Here is a 21850-nt window from a genome sequence, read left to right on the forward strand (position 1 = left end):
TTTTTTTTTTTTTTTTTTTTTTTTTTTGTGTTGCCTATGATAGTTATGCCTACTAACATTGGGCACGCAGCTTCACTAAAATTTGGTTTTTGTTTTCAATTTGGGTGCTTAGTATTTTTAGAGCTTATATGGCTTCAATGAACTGCAAGTAATTTTTTTTTTTTTTTTTTTTTGAACTTTTGTTCAGGGTAATGTAACAAAAGTATCGTTACGGGATGAACAACGAGGTTTTTGAAGCGCAGGTATTGGGTGAGAAGTTATCCAAGCTCAACAATTCTCAGCAGAGCATTGAGTGTATCCTTTCTCTAATCGTTATCTTTTATTTATTTCATTTTCTTTGTTTGAAGATATTTCGTTGCCCTCTCTATCATACTGCTGTCCTTCACAGTTTTTGTTCGGAGATTTTTTCCCTTTTATATATTTTTGAACCCTTTGTTTTTTTTTTTTGTGTGTGTGTGTGTTTATAGTCATGGACGTCAAAAGCAAAAAGAAAAGAAAAGAAAGGAGAAACAAAGTAGCGACTTTTGTCATTTACTAGTTATGAACGTACGAATTCACGTTGTGCCACTTACGATATTGGAAGAAACTGGATATGCTACGAGTGTGGTGATTTTCTATTAAAACTTGAAATTTTTATTAAATTTAATTTATTTTAATCTAGGTATTGGGGTCCCACTCCTTGCTCAAGGTCTGTCCCCTCTGATCCTTGGGAGGCTTGGAGGCCTCAAGGTGCTATTCAAGAGGCAAGGGGCTTCAAGCTGTTATCAACTTGAGGGCTTGAACTCAGGACCTTGGAAGGTAGCTTAGTAAAACCTTAACAAGTCAGCATTGTTGTCCAGAGTTGGTTCCAACTTACATTTTAGGTTTCTTTATTGCTTTAATGACATGTGGATCTGGATTTGGCATGGGCTCCTAACCTCAAGAAAGCCGGCAATAACACCCACGACTTAGGTCCAATTTACCTTTTACAAGGTATGGAACATCATTAAAGATGAGGTGCTTAGGGTGTTCCATGACTTTCTGAAAGCAACATTCTGAACAGTTGTATCAATGAAACCTATATGTGCCATGTTTCCAATAAAGCTTGTGTTACCAAATAAAGCTCGTGTTACCAAAGTTGTTGATTTCAGACCAATAAATTTGATCACCTTTCTATATAAGCTTATAGCTAAAGTCTTAGCTAAGAGACTTAAGAAGGTTCTCCATGAAACTATTAATGGTAGCCTATTGTCCTTGATTGCATGTTGGCAAATTCTCGACCCAATTTTGGTTGCCAATGAATTACTTGATGATTTTTTCATTAACAAGAAGGATGAGTGGGTCTTCAAAATTGATTTTGAGATGACTTACAATATGGTTGATTGAGATTGTCTCCTTGAGGTGCTAAAGCAAAAAGGCATTGGAACTTGTTGGATTGGTTGGATTAAAGCTTGGGTCACCAGTACTTTTTCTCTTTATTGATTAATGGTTGACTGAGCGGTCATATTTGTGCTACTAGGGAGTTAAGGCACGGCCATCCGCTTGCTCCTTTCCTGTCTTTCCTGACGACACGTTGCTTTTCTCTACCCTTGACTATTCTATGCTTAATAACTTGAAGAATGTGGTACTTGGATTTGAGGTCATGTCCAATTTGAAGATTAATCTCTCGTAATGTCTCTCGGCGCTAGAGTGGGTTTATGCTGCTGGCGTTAGAACATTTGAGTATCTGGGGATGTCCCTTGGTGGTAATCCAAAAAAAGTCTTCTTTTTGGCTGCCAGTTGTGGATAAAATTGATAGAAATTTGGATCGTAGAAAAAACCTTACTTTGTCAAGAAGAGGCAGAATTATGTTGGCCAAAACAGTTTTGTCATGTATCTATACTAAATTTTCTCTTTTCCCAGTAGGGTTCCCAATACGTAGGAGGGATTGATCAGATAACAAAAAAGATACCTAAGAAGTTCAATCAATTTACAAAAAATAACAAAAAAAGATCAAGCGGTGGTTATTCTAAAATAGGGATAACTGTGAGTGGTTGCATTGGCCGAAGAAAAAACTTGCAAGCTGGCTAACTCTTTGACAACACCACCACAGGGTGAGTTTTATTCTTTTTCCTTACTTTACTTTTGTTTGGGGTGAGGTATAAGATCCAAAATAAATCATAAAATATAAAACCTGATGTTGTAGGATTATGTTAATCTTGGGTATTTTTTTGGTTAATCCCTTTTTACCATCTTTTTGTGTCAATTCTTTATAAATTGAGAATCTCCCTCTGGTTTATTCTATTACTTGATTGTAGTAAAGATACTTGGTTTAATTTTGGGAAAAAACTCTCCTTTTATCTCTTAGGCTACACCATATATCGTTATAAAGGTTTGAGCTACAATATCAGGGATCTTTTTATAAAACAATCTTTCGCAATCAGAGTTCCCCATGGAGAAAAGGCAATTTATAGTATTTATTCTCATTGCAGATAAAGTTCTTCATGATAGGAGGAGGCGAAGGACAAGGGGGGACTTCGTTTTTAAGCATAGATAGGCTGATGATTTTGTGTTTGAGATTATTTTTTTATTTTTTTATTTTTTTATTTTTTTATTTTTTGCATTGGCATGACTTCTAAATACACTCGATGATTTATGCCTCTTATGGTCGCTCATTTTCATTGGCTTGTCTGGCAACTTTGGATAGAGTAGTTGTTGCCTTTTATTCCTTTTCTTTTTTTGGCAGTAAATTTACTGGGTTAGAAGACATTTCGGATGGTATAGTTCTTGTGTTTAGATGAAGCCCTCTTTGAAGACTTTTTTTTATATTTTATTTTTGTTGGGCACATACTAAATGAGGAGCGGTTCTTATACTGTATGCTCTTGGGAGAATGTTTTTATACTTAAGTAATTTCTGTTTATTGGGTGCAATTGTTATGAATTTGTTTATCGTTGATATCGAATTAGCTTTATCAAGATGGTGCATTTCCCACCGGAAAAAGGCCAAGCAGATTGTTGAAACTTGGGATAAATTATTCAACTCATCTCAGCAAGAGCAGCGTGTTTCATTTCTGTATTTGGCAAATGACATTTTGCAAAACAGCAGGCGCAAGGGAAGTGAATTTGTGAATGAATTCTGGAAAGTTCTTCCTGGTGCTCTCAAGTATGTCTACGATCAAGGCGATGAAAGTGGAAAGAAAGCAGCTGCTAGACTTGTATGTCCTCCTCTTTATAATTGTGTAGAAAAAAAAATGGTGGCATTAAATCTTTTTGGCTTTTTATATCTGGCAAGCTAGTTGACTCTGGGAATATGTTTCTCATAAGTATAAAATTTTGCATCGTGGGTATCTGACTTTTAAATTCTTCTCCTCCTTTCCTTCTTCAAAAAAATAAAAATAAAAATAAATAATAAATAAAATAAAAGAGGAAAAGGAGGATGGATTCAATTCATTCAGCTTGACAAGTTTGTATCACATTTCTAGTAAGGCTTCTCATAGACTGGCATTGTTAATAAAACTCTCATTTCTACTTAAGCAGTCTTTTGATTATGGTGTTTTTGATTATGGTGTTTTGTGAGTACTGTGGGTGCACCATTGATGTAATTCTTAAAGCTTGTATATTAGTTAGGAATAATCCAGTAAATTCTAGATATGTGGGTTTAATACTTCAGTTTGAAGCGTAATATGTGGGCCTTTTTCCTTCCCCTTTTGTCCTCCCATTCCTAGACCTAAGTTTAGTTTAGTTTTTTTTTATTCTTATTTTATTTTTAACCAATTATAATGATAATTGTTCTCTTACAGTAAAGAAGGAATTTAGGAACTATGAATCTTGTAAGGGATAGATGAATTTTCTTGATTTGATCTTATGACAAATATAGCTATTAGTGAGAGAGGAAAGGAAAATGAGCTGAGGTTTCATACAAAAACTTGTCATTCAAAAAGCTTATATTATTGGTTATGGTTTTATTAATTCTATCATTGTCGTAAGTATTTTAGAGAAAATTTGAGATGGTAAGCCTCCGGCATTCTTTTCATTTCGTATCTTATATTCTTGTTTATGTAAGACCAAAGAAAAATTTGTCACTTGAAGTTGATTGACACAAGATTTGATTTCCAATTCTCTTTCTTATACCAGTAGATGTTCCAAGTAAATTGATCATGTGACACTTGTTGATAGTGGATAATTTAGTAGGTTTGTATCATCCTAATCAGCCTTAGTGATGATACTATACACTAGTTGATATTGGAAATTTCAGTAGGTATGTGATATCTTAGTAAGTCCTTGAGAAGATTTTATATTTACAAGATCCATAAGAGATCCCTTATTTTGAATTCATAAGCTAATTTTTGTTTAGATATACATACATTCGCAAGCTCTTGAACTTAGCTAGTCTAATCTTGTGTCAGGGAGAAGCATATTTGATTTAGGTTGTGTAGATTTCTGTCCACATGGCAGCTGGAGGATTCTTTTTCCTATTTTAGACGAGAAGCTTCAGCTAGAACATTATCCAATTGATGTCTATTTTCTTTGATAATTAAAACATTTGAAGAGATCCCATTCCTTCTCGGGTTGAGGCAAGGTAGTTTTAATGTTCTGTGAGATTATCTCTTGTTTGAAGATTAATAGAAGCAAGTGTTAGATTTTAGGTCTAAATTGTGACCTTATCAAGTTGAGTGGGTAGGCTGCTTTAGTGAAGCATGATGTGGGAGACTTTCCTTCTTCCTATTTAGGTCCTCTCTTGGCCATAATCCTTAGATGTCTTTTGTTTTGGGACCTAGTAGCATGAAAGAGTTGAAAGAAGCCTGCCAAATTTTCTTTCGGAAGGTGATTGGTTCACCTTTGTATATTCAGTCTCGAGTAATATTCTGGTCTACTTTATGTCCCTATTTAGAGGCCTTGTAATAAGACTTTGGAGAAGCTTATAGGTATATTTTTACGGGAAGAAGTTGATGAGGGGAAAGGTTCCCATCATGTATGGTGGAAGGTGGTGAAGAAGTCGTGGACCTTGGGGGATGAGGCATAGGTAATTTATGGGCACAAAACAAGGTCTTGTAGGCTTAATGGTTGTGTTTCCATCATGAATCTAACACCTTATGGCATGAAGTCAATGCAAGCATGGTACTCACTCGTTTAAGTGGACCTTGGGCAAGGTTAAAGGTACTTCCAGAAACTCTTGGAAAGATGTTTCTCCTAAGCTCCCTTACCTTTGTAAATTGGGTGATGTGAGGAATATTGACTTTTGAGAGGATAAATGATTGGAGTGTAGACTCATTTGCTGTTTGTTTCCCCATTTATTTAAGTTTGCTTTATTTTTTAGAGATCTTTGTCTTAAAGACTTTTCTTATAGTTCCTTCTTTAACCGTATGGTAAGCTCATCCCCTTCTAATGGTTTGTCTTTTCCTTCTTGTGAAAGGTGAAAATTCTCAGGTAAGTTAAGTTCATGTGGCAGGTCATGGATAGAAGAGTAACACCTTGGATTGGATTTGAGCAGTGTTTTCAAAGTACAAGGTGCACTCCTAGGTGATAAACTTTTTAATTGCCTTAAGGCGAGAGGTGACAAAAAAAACACACCTGATTTTTGGAAGGCACACTTAATAAAATAATAAATAAAATATTATTACATATAAGAAAATACTTGATTTTTAAAGTGTTAAAATATTAACAAAATAATTCCTGATTAAAAAGAAATTAACTCAAATAATGTTGAGAAAAAGAAAAGATACTTGAAAAAAGAAATAGAAAGAAAAATGATTTTTAAAAGGTAAAAAGATAGGGGTCTCATGGTTTGAGACATATTTATTATAGAGGAAATATATTGACAATTGGTAGTTTGGCTAGCGTGCAGCTAACATTTCTTTATTCGTGGCAGCCTACCATTCGATTCTTCTAGGAATGTAAAAATAATAGCATTTTCATCGACTTTTCTTCTTCACTTCTGAATTTTTCAAACCTTCTTATTCCTTTTCTTCTTGTTTGGTATAAACCGTTGGTAAATGGCCGAACAAAAAGAGAGATTCCACCTTTTATTCTATTTCTTCTTCTTCTTTGACCCTTCTTTTTCTTCAATTCTTCTTCCTTGATTCTTCCTTTCTTTAATTATTTACTTATGAACTTTGATTCCTCCTCTTAATAAAAAAAAAATTAAAAGAACAAAATTTTTAAAAAAGGAAAAAGAAAAGTTGAACAATTAGAGAAGGTGATCGTTTGTGTCGCCTTGAACATATCTTCAAGGTGACTAAAAGTCTCAAATGGCAAGTGCCTTAATGAAGGTGCTCGCATTGATTACTTGCAAAGCATTAAGACCTGCCTCACCTCTTGCCATTGTGGAGCACCTGACTACGTGTCGACAACTCTAGAATTTTTGGAGATGTGCCTGTGTAGCCTAAGAGGTCATAAGGGAGAATTTTCTAAAAATCCAATCAAAGCCTAAATTATCTATCAAAAGTACTTAGTACATTAGGAGGAACTCCTTATTTATCTGGTTAAAGGAATCAATTTAGAGATTGCGATAATCCTTCCTACATCATTTCTAGCGTGGTTTGGTTGTTTTGTTGCATTATTTGTAGGAGGGAAGTTGAAGACCTTGATCAAGTTTTTTCTTTTTTAGGTGTGTTTTTGCAGGAGCCGCTTGGAGTTGTTTCTTTAAGGCATTTGACTTCTGCATTGTTAGACCTTAGGGTTGGAGGGAGACGAGCAATGAGCTCCTTCACATGCCCTTTAGTGAGAAGTGGTTTTTTTTTTTTTTTTTTTTTTTTTTTTTTTTTTTTTTTTTTTTTTGGCAAGCTTAGATTTGTGNAATTTTGTGGGGCTTTAGGGGTGAGAGGAATAGCAAAATCTTTGTAGGACTTTCTCCGTGGACTTTACTTTTGTATGTCCTTATATTTTTTCATTTTTCTCACATCACCAACCAAATTCGCCATAGGTGGGTGGGTGATGGAGGAGGCACATCATTTTGGACCAACCCATGGATTGAAAACACCACGCTAGCCCTTTTGTATACTCTCTCACAGCAAATGAACCACTATCAAAGAAACGTGGAATAACGTCAGCTGTTTCTGGAACCTAATTTTTTATAGGAACCTAAAATATAATGAAGCTACGGAATGGTTCGAATTAACCCTCGACCTTGCCCCAGTTGTATTGTCAAATGAAGTAGACGCATTGACATGACTTCTTACTGCTAATGGGGTCTTCTCTACGAGATCTTTGATGATGGACATAGGAAAAAAAGTAGAAGTAATAAATTCCATGCTTGCAAAGACAGTAATCAGCCTAAAAAGGTAAGATATTTCCTTTGAAAAATAGTGCATTAAGTCATTAGCACAAGTGAAAATCTTCAAAAAAAAGAAAAATAATAAAATAAAAAATAAAAAATAAAAAAAAATCCCCAACATGACTCTATTTCCAAATTGACATCCACTATGCAAGAAAGATATGAATCACAAAGCCACCTTATTCATGCAATGCACATATGCTCAAAATTTTTAGATAAAGATTCTCAACATCTTCGGATGGCTTCTCACATTTCTTAGGGAGGTAAAAGATTATTTGTACTGGACCTTAATGTACCATTCCTTCAAGAACGAAAAAGCCTACTTTGGAAAAATCTCATCATGACTTTCTTTTGGAATTTGTGGAAAGAAAGAAATTAAGGAGTATTCACGAAAAACATAAACAAAGCTCTTCGACAATGTTGTTTACCAAGCTATATTTTAGTGTAAACTATCTAATATTTTAGTTTCCTATAGTTATACCTCCCTCATTGTGAATAAGGAAGGACTTTTGTGAACATCATGGGTATTACATCCTAAAAAAAAAAAAAAAAAAAAAAAAGGATGACCAGCCCATTCAGAAAGCTTTCGAGAAGGATGCTGATGAGATTTTCAAAAGATGATGATGTTAGTGTTGGTAGTTTTATTTTCTGATATTTGATCCAAGCTTGGTGGTCGGTGAAGAGTCTTGTGAATATAATAATGAGCAATCTGGTTTGGAAGATAGAGCTTGGATTATCTGAGGATATCCCCCTTAGTAACTTTCTTTGTTCTCCCTCTATTGCATCGATTAAAAAGATATTTTTGCATTATTGTGAAGAATTCAGCATCACTCTCTATGAAATTAGGCCTAAGAGTTTGTGTTAGCCATCGAGGATCTTCATGGATTCTCATGTTTCTCTTCTTTCACGTTGGTGGTGTTTGGAGGTAGACTTTTCCATCTGGATCTTGTTTTACGCTAATTCTTGCAGAGATTGAGTTTTGTTCTTGGTTGTTCGTGTTCTCCACCCCCCACCCCCCTGTTTTTCTGGTTTTGTTCAGGAATCAGTGGTCGGTGCCTTGGGTTTGAAGAGCATTTTTCCCTATTTGGTTGGCTATATTGTTCTGTTTTTTTTTTTTTTCAAAAAAATCTTCTATCACTCCCTATAGGAGTTTGTATGCTTGAATTCTCGTGTTCTTTTTTATCTATCAATGAAAAGTATGTTTCTTATTCCAGAAAATTTGTCTCTCTACAAATGTTAGTGCCGTGCATTGGTTGCTTAGTCCATATGTATGCATGCTTTACCTGCGTTACCTTGAGTACAGTTCTGTGCTTATAGACATGACAGCGTCATTTCAATTTGCTTTGTTAAATACTGGTTGCATGTTGCTGAGAGTTTGACGTGTTACAAGTTTCAATATCCTTTTTATGAGAAAGCGTGTTATACTTTGATAAGGCAAATGAAAGGTTATCTTTTTTTTTTTTTTTTTTTGGTTACAGATCACAATTGATTGACATTTCCTTCTAAATTATCCTCTCGTGCATTTTTTGATTTTATTTGCTGCTTGAAACCACAAGCCCTGTAATGTTGATTTACATTGCAATAGTAAGATGCAGTTCCTCCTTTCCCATCTTTTCTTGTGACAGTATCTTTGGTGTTATTTCTTTAGTTGGGATTTCATTTGTCTCACTCATTTTTTTATGCCTTGTTTCCCTTATGGGAGTTGGTTTGTTAAGGTCAACATTTGGGAAGAAAGGAAGGTTTTTGGTTCTCGAGGTCAGAATCTTAAGGATGAAATGCTTGGTAAATATCCACCTCCAACTCCATTACCCAGCAGCAATGGCAAGAGTTCAAATCCTAAAAAAATAGTGAAGAGGGATGCCCACTCTGTGAGAATTGTAAGAGCTTGGCTGTGGTAGCAGCGGAATATTGCAGTTTCCATTTTATTTCTTGTGTTATGACCCCTATATTTTTATTGGTTTACTCTAGAAACTGGCTGTTGGAGGTGTTCCAGAGAGGATTCTTACTGCATTTCAATCTGTACTTGATGAACATCTGACTGAGGATGCTGCTCTGAACGACTGTAGTTCTGCTACTCATCATCTGAATCAAATTGAGGAAGACTTGAATGCTTCCTTAGCTCAAGGTATAATCTCATCTACTTTAGTCATCTCATGCAATTTTAGTTTAAGATGTTGTCATGTAAGCCAAGCTTTGCATCATGAAGGTGGTCTTTTGTAAAAGGTGCTAGTCATGCTATATAGACTTTCGATAGAACAAAATAATAAAGTATTTTAGCTTGTAAAGAGTGTGCTATTAAAAATATTTATGATAGGTTCAATTTATACTTTTTCATTAAATCATTGAGAAGTTATCTATGGTTAAAAAAATCTCTTTATTCATGAGAATTGAATATTTTGGTGATGGGCTTTTCTTTCTTATTTATTTTTATTTTTTTACTTTTTGCCTTGTAACGTGATAAGTAGTGTTGGACTTCGCTGTATAGGATATCAGATCAAACTAAATTGAGAATTTGTGCTGTACATAGATCTATGTCCTTAATATCAGTGTTTTAAGATGCATCATAGGCGCTAGGTAACTTGAGGGTACTGAATCAATGATTTAAGAGCCATGCCTAGGTAGGTATACTGCTTCATACCACCTTACCACGACCTGTCTTTTCAGCTCATTACCTGCAACATTTTGACCTGCAATCAGGCTGTTTGCATCATGTCTCCTGTGTAGGCTGTCATTTATCATCTTACGTCCTTCACTGTCCGTCTGCTCGCCCCATCTTCTGTTTGTCAATACAGGGTCTTTGACGGACTTTGTTGTTTGTTATCTCGCTACTTCTTTGTTGGTTGGTTCATTTATGTTTTATAGGTTTGTAGATGTTATGGATTCAAGAAGTTTCAGAACAAATATTTCTGCATTAGCCTTTTTGTCAAAGATTTAAAAAAAGAAGAAGAAATTGGAGTGTTTTTATAGTTTTGTTCCTTATTTCCTTTCACTCTTCTTGGAGTTCGTATCTTTCAAACATCCGTCTCTTTTCATATGTTCGATAAAAAATTCTATTTCTTGTTTTAAAAAGATCTCTGCCTTCTCATGCCCCTAATAACATTATAGCTCCCCAGTTCTAGCAGATTGAAATCCTCCACCACATTCATTATTGAAGGCATACATCCAAATCAGACTCCTGGCTTTGTAGTTTGGAATCATGACTCCTCTGGTATTTTTCTGTGAATTCAGCCATCTGGACTCCTCACACAAGGCTTCATATCTAAATTCTTCCCCAGCTAAACGAATTTGTAAAGGACACAGCCACTTAAGGAGATGCTTTATAGTGGAGTCACTTAACAGCTATTCTATCAAATAATCAGGTGGTTGAATCTTCATGGAAGGATGCAAAGATTCAACCTTTGTAGCCTTAATGAGCATGCTGAGAATGTGATAGAAATCTCCAATCCAAATTGAGTGTTGGAACATTGACCAAATCAACGGGACATCTACCCATATTTTTATTGCTTCGAAACCCTAATTTTATTTCATACGTATCTTATTTTTAAACACCTAATGCCCTCTCTATAGATTGTAATGCAGTGGTCGTAATATTCTCGGGCTTATTTTTTTCTGGCATATAGAATTCCTACTGCTATATTTTTATGCTTGTGTCGTGAGTCCTTATTCCTTGAAACGTATTTTATAAGAGAAACACTCCCTTTACTTTCCTTCCAAAATAGGAACTCAACCAAGGTCTGCATTGCTTGACGACCTTCAAGAGCAGGAAAATGTAATTCAACGATGTATTAGGCAACTCGAAAGTGTTGAGGCAACTAGGGCTTCTTTGGTTTCCTTGCTTGTAGAAGCGCTTCTGGACCAAGTAACTTTCCTTCATCTTTTTTATTTCCTTCAATTATTTATCCTGATTGCAAGCTTCCTCGATATTTTTGAGATACTTACATTGTAAAGTTGATTTCTCTGGGAAAAATTACAGGAATCAAAGCTGGAACTAGTTCGCAATCAGTTGCAGGTAAGATAAACCTCTCTTTATATTTTCTTTTCTGAAGTAGCAAGAGTCTAGGTTTGGGATCACCTGTTGGCCTAAAGTTAGTTTGAAGGTGGGTTGATATGTCCTTAATACCTTGAAATTGGATGTCAAAACGTTAAAACTTTGGTACGCCTTGAAACATTTAAATCAGAGGACCAGATTAATATAATTCTTTCATTGTAGACACATGGTGGTGGTGGACATAGACACCCTTGAGCAAGTGATCACAATAAGAATTTTACTGTAGCACGTACGTATAGGAGAAAGATCAAACTGAATGAACTTGTTGAAGTGTATAGTTATGTGGACACATTTGATTTTAGGGGTCTTTTTAAGTTTGATGTAAGTTTGACTGTATCCATCTCTGTCAACTTGTTGATTGTTTTCTACCATTCACATGGACGGAGATCTAATATGAAATATATCACGTATTTTGGGGAACGTAAAACAATTAGCTTTAGAGTTCGGCATTTTCTAATTTCAGTTTGCTTATGTATGTTGGAAATTATTGCTTATGACTCTGCAGATTGCTCGATCTCAAATTGAGCTAGCAAGTAATGTTCGGAAGAGATCTACTTCGACTACCGTTCCTGGTCCTTCAGCTACTAACATTAATGTACCGACAGAAACGACCCATGTGATTGATACTAAGTTATCTTCTGTCCAACAGAACGCAATCGCTTCTCCTGTCCAGGCTATGGTTTCCTTTGCTGGTCCAAAAACCAGTGAAGATGAAACGAAGAGAGCAGCTGCTGCTGCTGTTGCTGCGAAGTTGGCTGCTTCTACATCTTCGGCACAGATGCTTACCTCTGTTCTTTCATCCCTTGTTGCAGAAGAAGCTGCTTCCATGAATGGTAGCCTAAAATCATCTGGGTTTGCTTCATTGTCCATACTCCCCTCTGAGAAACGACAGAAAATTGAGAAGCCAATGCCTATATCCGATGTCAGCAGTTCAGATGGTATTGGCGCATCATTCATTACACCTATGCAACAACAACAATTGGCAAGTGTGCCTCTTGCACAATCAGCAAACGGGCAACCTGTATCCCAGGCGAACCTATGTCAAGCTTCATTTGCTCCACCACCTCCACCAGCACCACCATCTTTATCCTCAACTCCATCGGTGAATCAATATGGGCAGTCTGGTGGATTAATGGGGGTATCACCGTATAGTTTTGGAGCATATTCTCTACCACCTCCACCTCCTTTGCCTCCTCATATTGCAATGGGTTTGAGTAGGCCAATGTCTCAGCCGCCTCAGCAGCAGCCTCAGCCTCAGCTGACACTGCCTACTTCAGCAGGATTTTATCGGCCACCAGGTATAGGTTTTTATGGGCAAGGCCAGCAGTCGACGCCGCCACCCGTTCCTAGGCAGTAAGTTTCCAGGTAGAATTTACTTGGGCCAAATCTTCACTCAAGGATTAATAGCTTTAATGGGTCAAATTGGCCATACCATTTCTACTTGCCAATTGAGAGTTCATTTCAGAATTTGTATTATCATGTAAATTAGTAGATTTCTTTTTGGTCTGTAGAAGTTTTAGTATGTCTTCTCCTGCAAACAATCTAAAAGAGCATGTTGCAGCTGAGGTTGGTCCATGCTGATAGCATACATTAGGCTTTTCTAATGTAATGCTATCAAAAATTGGAAAGCTCGGTGGAGTCTCGGTTACCTCGAAAATTTTACTGTGGCAAGGTAAGCAGCTCTTGGCCCTGTGTGGAAGCTGGTTAGAGTACTGTAGTACTGCTTAGAAGATTTTTAGTTGACATGTTAGAGATTCAGCTTTGAAGACGCTTTGGCTTTATATCTGGCTGGATAGAGTAGGGAAATAGACTTATTTGGATAGCAATAACAGGGATGATATTGGTCTGTAATATAACTTGGTGAGGCCATGAAAATTACAAGTTGTTAACACAGCAGTGCCATAGTTTTGTAATCTGTTGCTCTGTTTTCTTATTATTCAGTAGAGAACTCTTATTTAAAATAAACTCTCTCTCTCTTCTTGCCTTCTCTGTTGCTTCATCTTTCCCTAAGACATTTGGGATGAGATAATGATGCCAAAAATGTTTTAAGCTCAACAATTTTGAAATGGTCAAAATTACTTAATCTATAGCGACTCACTCTTATTATTATTATATCAATCGTTCAACATCGATCGATCTAAAGTTTAGGATAAATATTAAAACCGTTCTTTTACTATAAAAATTACATTTAAATATGCAAAATTAAATCTTGAATTGATTTTGAAATGTTGTTGAAGATGGAAAAAAAAAATTGGATTTTAACTCATAACAAATACTCCCAGTAATGTTTCTAATTAAAATATTTTGGAAAACAAACCTTAAATTTTGAAAAATTGTGAAACTTTCGACCAGATCTCCTCTCAAGCTAATAATATCTTGAAATCACCATTGATACAAAATAACTAAAGTGGGGAAAAGTTACATAGCAGAAGTCATGTATAGATGATCTCTGTTTACAGCCATTGTTAATTTATTAGCTTCAATTGTCCAAGCTCTTAATCTGATTTCTGAGTAATTGGAGGTGGGGATGACAGACCCCACCCCCCTAAAAGAAGCATAAAAAAGACAGTTTTCTTTTCATTTTATTTATTTTTTCTTTCCTTCCCTTCTAAAGACCTGATCAGGCTTCCGGCAGTGGTTTTCCAGCCAAAAACGACTTGAAAAGTAGTAGAGATCTCTTGGGCTGAGTTTGTGCTGTTCTTTGAGATGCACCTCTCACAATGGCAAAGGATAAGAACTTCCCATAGACTTGTGTCCAGCCCCCAACCTAATTCATCGAACAAAATCACCAAATTCAATGTCATTTGTTCTAAAATTTCTATTTCAGAAAAGAAGAACAGATCATACTTACATACACTAGTGAATTATAATACGACGTGTTTTATTTCCTGTAACTAATTAAACAAATAGTCCTAGAATCACTTATATATTATATTAAATCCAACGTAAATGAACATTATAAAGAATAAATAGGACCTACCACTTAAACAATATGTATGCAAGTTTGATTCTTATAACAAAAAAAAAAAAAAAAAAAAAAAAAAAAAAAGAATTATAGGATTCAAAGGAATTTTCAAAGCTAAAGTATATACATATATGGTTACCGGACACTTTTTGTTAATTTAATTTGACTAAGAACACAGAATGGGTTATCAGGAAAAGTGAAAAATAACATAGACGAGACAATGAAAAAGGCAAAAAGAGAAAATGTTAGAATTTTGGATCAGCATTTGTTGGGTTGAGTGAAAAAGTGAGTGACCTTTTTATCAGCAAACCAGGCTCTGTAACGCTCAGTTGGGTACAGATCCAATGACTTAGCTAGTGAATTCACCAATGTCCGAGTCCCAGTAAATGGTAAAGCTGAATCTTGATCTCCACTGCCACATTTCAGTAAAAAAATTTCGTGCCTAATTAGTATTATGGATCAAATGCTATATTTAATTGTAATTTATTTTATACAATTGTCGTTTTAGCTTATTTTGATCTGTTTCAACTTTGTTAATTTTGGTTCGTATATTTTTAAGATGTCTATTTTTGTTCAGGTAGTTTTCAAAAGTAACAGTTTAAGACTTCGTTTACAAAATTTCAACTTAAATCTTGTATACAATTGAAATTATTTAATACAAATTTACGGTTACATTTTTAGAAATGTTGCTATTAACTTTCACATTGGAAGATTTTGGTAAAGAAATCAAAAATGAAAATTTGAAGAAGGTATATAGAGCAAGTAGAATTTAGCGTACCTATAGACTAGTACTCGAATTTTGGACTTCACGAGCGCGCCAACGATACCGATCGTTGGCACCAATCTGTTCCTCAGATCATATTTCCATTCTCTAACGAAACAAAAATCAAGATAAAAAATCAAACACAATTATCTCAGAAGAAAATCTAGACAAAAGAAAGAAAAAAGTTTTATCGCAGCCTTACTTCCTCAATCGGCAGCGTCTCCATTCCGAAAATCCAACGACCTTCGCGTGAAGAGCTTTCTGCACATCCTTTCGATTCAAATACTTCGCTACAAATTCTCCCACACACGGATCTCGATCTTCCCGTGTAGTCTACACAAAACATCGAACAGAACAAAAATTTCAGATCACACAGCCAAAGAAAAACCAAAAAAAAAACCCTAAGCCGCGAGAAGAATCAAATCACCTGGCCATGTAAGAAGTCGCGGAACAGAGTGGACCGCAGAGGATCGTTGCGATCGAGATCGGCGAACTCGGAGGCGTTGACGGAGGGACAAGCGTCGCCAGCGGCAACATCGAAGTAGTCGATAGCAGCAGAGAGCTCTTTGGAAACGTTAGTGGCGACGTAGATGCAGTGGGGAGAGAGGGAACTGGTGATTCCTTCGGTCACGAGACGAGATGCATTGCAGACGGAATTGAGAAGGTGGAAGGCAGCGTCGGAGATGAGGCCGTGAGACCACCAGTACTGGTCTAGGGCATTCGCGTCTACTTGGATGTCCAGAAGAGGATTTCCGATCTGCAACTCAACAACAACTGTCAACCCAAATCTTCCATTTCTTCACTTTTTTATTTTTATATAATAAATTGAAATTTCTATTTTTTAATTCTTAAACTTTTAAAATTATAAATTTAATCCTACAATTTCATATTTTCTTAAAATATTTAAAAATTAAATTGAAACGATAGGATTTCAACATAAAATTAAGAATTTATATTTAAAAAATAATAATAATAAATAATTTAAATATAATATAAATAATTCTTTTATCCCTCTAATTGATGTGAGATCTCACAATCCACTCCTTAACATCGAGTGTCCTTACTAGCACACCGTGTGGTAATCTAGTTGTGATACCATTTGTAACTATCTAAGCCTACCATTTAATAGATATTGTTTGCTTTGTCCCATTAAGTGGTGTGCTAGCGTCTTCGCTGAACTAATAGATATTGTCCGCTTTGGCTCATTAAATGGTGTGCCAATGAGAACATTGTACCCCTCAAAGAAAGTGGATTCCCTCATCGATTTTTTTATAAGGTGTGGAAATCTCTCACTCCCTTTTAACATCAGAAATGGTAATCTATAACAGGCTAAAACAGATCATATCTACTAGAAAATATTTATTTATTAATTTATATTAAATTTGTTGGTTGGATAAATTAAAAAAATAATAATAAAAAAAATCTTCGATGTTATATTTTTTGTGAAATTGAGACGTAACGTTACAGAAACCAAATTATTTATAATATATATTTAAATTAAAATACAAAAGTAAAACAAAATATTTAAAATATTAAGAATAAAAACTCACTGCTATCCCCTTGAGTTTGATCTTTAAATTTGAATTATGAATTCGCTGGGCAAGTAATGGCACATAGTGTCCTCCTGTTATAAAAAAATAAAATAAAATAGAATAAATAATTAAAATAAAATAAAATAAAATTAAATAATAAATTAAAATTAAAATTAAAATTTGTCCAAAAACACCTGCGTAAGCCTCTCCACCAATATAAAAATCTCTTCTCTTGTACTGAGGAAACTTCTCGAACCACCGTTGGAGAAACATGAGATTATCTTCGGCTTTTATAACCAATTTTAATTTTTAATTAATTAATAATAAACATTCTTAATTAAAAAAATATGAAAATATCACAAACCTGAAACGACGTCGGTTATGTTGGAGTAGAAAGCCGTGTTGTTAGAGTAGGAGAACCCAACTCCCGCCGGCGACTCTACGTATAACATATTTGCTTCTGTCCATATAAAAATAAATAACTCTAATTTTCAATTTTAATATGCCTTTTTTATTTTTCAAAATTATATTTCCTAATTTCTTTTATCGTTAATTTTGAAAATACTTCTTCTTTTTATGAATTCAGTATATAATTACACTTTATTTTAAAGATAAATTTAAAAAATAAATCCAAATTTTACAATTTAATATTATTTTAATATACCTATTTCAAATACTTATCTATATAAATAATTTTATTTTTTTAGCACAATAAATAATGACTCCAATTTCTAATAACAAACTTCTACTAACTATACATATGGGTTTCAAATCGAAAATTTAATTTAAAAACTATAAATTAATCGTTGGGAGAATATTAAAATTCAATGATTTTACCAACCTATAAAATTTTATATATGCTTAAATCTAAAACCTTAATTCGTCCGTACTTAAAATATATATATATGTCAATTAACGTCGAGTTATGCAATTAAATTAATTTATTAATGGGAAAATATAAAATTAAAAATTTAAAAAAAAAGGGGAAGTGGGAGGTGACCTGTATTCCAACTATAATGATTTTTAATTAAAGATTCGCCATTAACTTTAAATGGCCCATGCTCAATCAAAGCTCCACCTCCCAGTGATGAACATCCCGCCAATGTATCTAATTTCAATGCACAAAATTTTTAAAAATAATAATAATAATAAAATAAATTTAAAAAAATCAAATTTTAAAGAGAGACATAATTTAAAAAATAAATAAATAATTTCTCGTATTTTTCGATTTTATCGTGAGTTGTTCATGTATCAATTTGAGTTCTGTGGGCCATGTAAATATGATGTTAGATGAACACGACTCTCCACAATGGTATGATATTGCCCACTTTGAGCATAAGCTCTCATGTCTTTGCTTTGTGCTTTCCAAAAGGCCTCACACCAATAGAGTTAGTATTTCCCGAGGATCATGATCATTCCCTGATGTGGAACTTTCATCATCCAATATACGGAATTTTTTTTTGTCTAATTCTCGTCTATTTAACTAAATGGAAGGGCGATGAAAATTATATTATAGTCCCGTCTTTATTTCAATAAATAAATAAATATTATTGAATTTATGGCGATGTTTTATTATTATTTTTTTTATATTAAAAAGCTTTTAAATTAATATATATTATTATATATTATTATATAGAAGTACCTCCATTGAACCAAAGAACAAGGGGCTTGTAAGCAGCCTTAGTCTCTGCTTCAACAAAGTAATAAAAAAGAGCTCTCCCTTCCTTCTCGTTTACGGTAACATAGCCGCTATACTGATGGAAATTGACCGTCGTAGACTGGTTCGGTAACGACGTGATTCGATCAGGATTCTTCGAATGAGTTGCTGTGACGAACGACTTCGGACCGAGCACAACGGTGAACGCTATAGCCACCGTAGCAACTGCCATCAAGGGATCGGAGCACCGCCACATTTCTCTATGCCCTATTTTGCTTTCTTAACTCTCTAGCTCCATGATATATTGCTATTTATGGTTGGTCCATTGGTGCTTAATATGGAAGGGACATTAGATTGGAGTGTGAGTCCTGATGTATTAATTCAGTTTGGAATGATGGGTTTTTTGAATTATGATCCCGAGCACCGTAAAAACATGAATTTACTTGATTTTATATTTAGCTCAACCAGTCAAATTTTAAAATTTTAAAATTTAATTAGAAGAATTATCGAGATAACATATAAAACAAAACCGTTAAACGGGTTATTTTGTACTATTAATGCTTAAATGTTTAGAACGTTTCTAAAACCATTTTTAAGCGCGTAAAATAAGTTATAAAATTAAAAAAAAAAAAAATAATAATTTTAAGGGTGTGAAATGATATAATATTTGTTATTGGAGATTGAAAAAACAGCACCGTTGAAAATTTATGGTGTGTGATTGACAGCCTCTTGAGATAGAAGATAAGGGTGGGTGGAATTTTTAACTGTACTATTTTTATTTATTTATTTATTTATTTATTACATTTTTCAAATTCTGTGTGATTATATTTTGGAAAAAAAATGTAATTTAAAATAACTCTATTATGTATTTTATGGTTAATTTTGAATAATTTTCGTTCAAATTTTGCTCTTTTTATAGTTTAATTCAGGTATTTTAAGATATAAAGTATTTATTTTTTTAAAGAATTTTTTAAAAAGAAAATTATTTTATTTTTAGTTTCGAGTATGCTTATAATCCCGTTTTTTTTTCTCTTTTATTATTTACTTTTAAAAAATTTAAAACAAAATCAAGTAGAAAATAAAATAAAATAAAATTTAAAAACCAATGGAAAATTACACTTTTGACCTTTTCGGATTAGTCTCTTGATTAACAGAATCTGTTAAATGGTTAGCTGCAGTTAACGGGAGAATTATTATTATTATTATTTATTTTATAATTAATTCGAAGGATAATAATGAATATTTTTAAAATATGGAGGACTTGATTATTCAATTTTAAAATTTAAGGTCTAAAATAAATATAAATTTAAATTTGTATAATTATTTTAAGATTTAATAAATTCTCTCCAAAGTTTGGAATTGACCTTTAACTATTTCATTGCTCATTGACTCAATAATTAATTTTGTTCAATTTCATTGACTTAATAATAATAATAATAATAATAATAATATATTTTTTTTTTTTTGAGAAAATAGAACAAGCCAAAAATAAATAACTTAAATACGTTTTAATTTCAAAAATTGATCGATAACTGTAATCGTGAGCGTGTGATTCGGCGGACACATATACCCAATCGTAAGCTTCAAACGTCTAATTAATTTCAATTATTTTTCTTGCAACTTTTGAAGAAATCAATTTTAAAATCGAACGGCACTGTTCATTCTGATAATCAATCAATAATGCAATCAATCGACTTCGAGCTCACTGAAGTTGATTCTTCGTTCTTGTGTTGATTTCGATAAACTCCGGGAGTTGTTCTTCAATTCTTCTGCGCAACTGTTTCCTTTTGGGAATTTTGTCCTGATTTCGTTTGTTCTACTCTCTCTGTTGGGAAAACCCTAGATCGTTCTTTGTCTCTGTAGCAATGGGGAGTAGAAAGGAGGAGGAGCGGAACGAGAAGATTATCAGAGGCCTTATGAAGCTTCCACCGAATAGGAGGTGTATTAACTGTAATGGCCTGGTAAATGGGAATTTCTTCTCTTTTCTCTGTCTTGATGTTGTTGAAAATGATTGTTCATCCAATTCGTTCATTTCTGTCGATTCTAGTTTTTCTTTCGCTTTCTTGAGTACGTTTCAGCTGGAAATTCTTCTGGTCGTGGCTTGTTCTTGGGGAAACTGACAATCATACGAAAGAACTTGTAAATTTTGAATTTGGAACCGTATTGGATGCTTTCAGTTCGCCCAATTACGAATTATTCCTCGTACTGTACCAGTGTTCTAAAGCTAGATGTTCCTTAGAGTAGCGTTTTATCATTTTAGTTATATAATTTTCTCGACACTCAGTGACCAATTTCTTCTTGGAATCTTTTTATCTTGTTTCTGACCTTTTCGGCCATTTTTATTTACAGGGCCCTCAGTATGTTTGTACAAACTTCTGGACTTTTGTTTGTATGACTTGCAGTGGAATACAGTGAGTATCTCCGTTTCTTTAACTATGTTCGAGTATGTGATGAATAGATTTCATTTTATTTTTCCAGCATGCCCTGCAAATTTGGAGTTTTAGGCGACAGGACTTGAGTATGAGTAAACGTTCTAATGATTTAACTTATATTTATTGACGTTTGATATTTGTTTTGGTCATCGATCATTATAGTTTGTTGGGGAAGTAAACCATTTTTCCTATTCTGTTCTTTTATTTTTAACTTTGGATGTTCGTATACGTGCATTAGGTTTACATTCATTTTCACATGCATATATTTAGCTAACTCGTTCTTATGTTCTATGAGATTGTATTGCCTTTTAAATGCTTTTCTTTCGTTGCTGTATTCGAGGCTTTCGATGATATAAGAGCTTTAGTCCATCTATTAATGTTTTATGAACTCTCTGGAATCAAGAGTGTGATTTTTTTCAACCTATGATGTTGATAAGGTTGAAAATTGTCTCCATAATTGAAATGATACACTTGGCATGACATATAAACATTTCATTGAAGTATTGCTCTATTATATTGCCTGAAAGAATGAGTGAAATTCTTGTATCTGATTAAAAATGTTAGCATAATTGAAATCTTTCAATTTTCTTAATGTATTGAGCTATCTTGTCCGAGTAAGATTAAGTGTTAGCAGAAGTTCTTTGAATGATGCAGAGTAAGATGAATTTTTTATTATTTCCTTTACTTCATTTTCTTAAAACTTTTGTTTTCTACTTCTATTTTGTAAAAGTCGCGAGTTTACTCATCGAGTTAAGTCAGTATCGATGGCCAAGTTTACTGTCCAAGAAGTTGAAGCACTTCAAAATGGTGGCAACCAGGTAATTGAAAAATGTTGCTTTTTCTGTATTTTGCATGTATGTTCTTTCCCTTTAATTTTTTTTTTAAAATATCAAAATATCTTTCTAGCGAGCAAGGGAAACCTATTTGAAGGATTGGGACTTTCAAAGGCAGCGATTGCCTGGTAACAGGTATGATATTTTTTTCATTTGTTTCTAAGACGACGAGCTTTTGTTATTAGACTAAAGAGCTGCTTTTGATAGTAGACTAAACGGCCCGCATGATATTCATCTTGCAGCAACATTGAAAAAATTCGGGAATTTATAAAGAATGTATATGTTGATAGAAAATATGCTGTTGGAAGAACATCCGAGAAGCCTCCTAGAGATATGCAGGTATTTTCTTTTAACCCCACCCCCAAAAAAAAAAAAAAAAAAAAAAAATT

At 34.0% G+C, this 21850-nt stretch overlaps 3 protein-coding genes and 2 long non-coding RNA genes across 10 annotated transcripts in view; 4 read left to right on the forward strand and 1 right to left on the reverse strand.

The window, feature by feature from the left end:
- Positions 1 to 12701, forward strand: part of LOC111481606 (regulation of nuclear pre-mRNA domain-containing protein 1A-like) — a 13443-nt gene extending 742 nt beyond the window's left edge. Inside the window, exons 2-8 of one of the 2 annotated variants that reach the window (XM_023127130.1) lie at positions 188 to 294; positions 2926 to 3173; positions 8947 to 9108; positions 9200 to 9356; positions 10951 to 11090; positions 11205 to 11240; positions 11785 to 12701. In XM_023127130.1, the coding sequence (XP_022982898.1) occupies positions 216 to 294; positions 2926 to 3173; positions 8947 to 9108; positions 9200 to 9356; positions 10951 to 11090; positions 11205 to 11240; positions 11785 to 12636 (1674 nt within the window). In that variant the 5' untranslated portion in view covers positions 188 to 215 and the 3' untranslated portion in view covers positions 12637 to 12701. Of the gene's footprint in view, positions 1 to 187; positions 295 to 2925; positions 3174 to 8547; positions 8816 to 8946; positions 9109 to 9199; positions 9357 to 10950; positions 11091 to 11204; positions 11241 to 11784 lie in introns of those variants that run through there. The other variant, XM_023127132.1, reaches the window with a different exon arrangement.
- On the forward strand, positions 301 to 2779 carry LOC111481822. Its single transcript, XR_002718100.1, has 2 exons — positions 301 to 972; positions 2451 to 2779. It is a non-coding gene; the product is annotated as an uncharacterized LOC111481822 (long non-coding RNA).
- Positions 9367 to 10825, forward strand: LOC111481831. The gene is made up of 2 exons (XR_002718110.1): positions 9367 to 10093; positions 10199 to 10825. It is a non-coding gene; the product is annotated as an uncharacterized LOC111481831 (long non-coding RNA).
- A 950-nt stretch (positions 12702 to 13651) lies between the features above and the next one.
- Positions 13652 to 18502, reverse strand: LOC111482389 (serine carboxypeptidase-like 45). Of its 3 annotated transcripts, XM_023128140.1 has the most exons (10): positions 18182 to 18502; positions 17540 to 17647; positions 16904 to 16999; positions 16734 to 16826; positions 16558 to 16631; positions 15435 to 15764; positions 15210 to 15340; positions 15023 to 15115; positions 14539 to 14656; positions 13652 to 14046 (listed from the first exon to the last, which is right to left on the reverse strand). In XM_023128140.1, the coding sequence occupies exons 1-10, from the start codon at positions 18450 to 18452 to the stop codon at positions 13900 to 13902; spliced, it is 1461 nt and encodes a 486-aa protein (XP_022983908.1). In that variant the 5' UTR covers positions 18453 to 18502; the 3' UTR covers positions 13652 to 13899. The 3 variants fall into 3 exon arrangements, with proteins under 3 accessions (XP_022983908.1, XP_022983909.1, XP_022983910.1); XM_023128141.1 differs by lacking the exon at positions 16734 to 16826 and having other exon boundaries at positions 18182 to 18501; XM_023128142.1 differs by lacking the exon at positions 17540 to 17647 and having other exon boundaries at positions 18182 to 18500.
- A 1298-nt stretch (positions 18503 to 19800) lies between these two features.
- Positions 19801 to 21850, forward strand: part of LOC111481887 (probable ADP-ribosylation factor GTPase-activating protein AGD14) — a 7827-nt gene continuing 5777 nt past the window's right edge. For all 3 annotated transcript variants that reach the window (XM_023127482.1, XM_023127483.1, XM_023127485.1), the window contains exons 1-5: positions 19801 to 20157; positions 20546 to 20607; positions 21359 to 21446; positions 21535 to 21596; positions 21704 to 21800. In XM_023127482.1, coding sequence (XP_022983250.1) covers positions 20062 to 20157; positions 20546 to 20607; positions 21359 to 21446; positions 21535 to 21596; positions 21704 to 21800 — 405 coding nt within the window. In that variant the 5' untranslated portion in view covers positions 19801 to 20061. The remainder of the gene's footprint in view (positions 20158 to 20545; positions 20608 to 21358; positions 21447 to 21534; positions 21597 to 21703; positions 21801 to 21850) is intronic.

Source organism: Cucurbita maxima, unplaced genomic scaffold (assembly GCF_002738345.1).
Source record: "Cucurbita maxima cultivar Rimu unplaced genomic scaffold, Cmax_1.0 Cma_Scf00007, whole genome shotgun sequence".
Classification (NCBI taxonomy): Eukaryota; Viridiplantae; Streptophyta; class Magnoliopsida; order Cucurbitales; family Cucurbitaceae; genus Cucurbita; species Cucurbita maxima.

What these genes read in the sequence shown, in the direction of transcription:
- LOC111482389 (XM_023128140.1), bottom strand. Translation starts at nt 18,452, where the DNA reads ATGTGGCGGTGCTCCGATCCCTTGATGGCAGTTGCTACGGTGGCTATA. An exon ending in TGTTCTTTGGTTCAATGGAG is followed by an intron (nt 17,648 to 18,181) that starts GTACTTCTATAT and finishes CATTGAAATTAG; the next exon opens with ATACATTGGCGGGATGTTCA. An exon ending in CCTGGTTTGCTGATAAAAAG is followed by an intron (nt 14,047 to 14,538) that starts GTCACTCACTTT and finishes TCGATGAATTAG; the next exon opens with GTTGGGGGCTGGACACAAGT.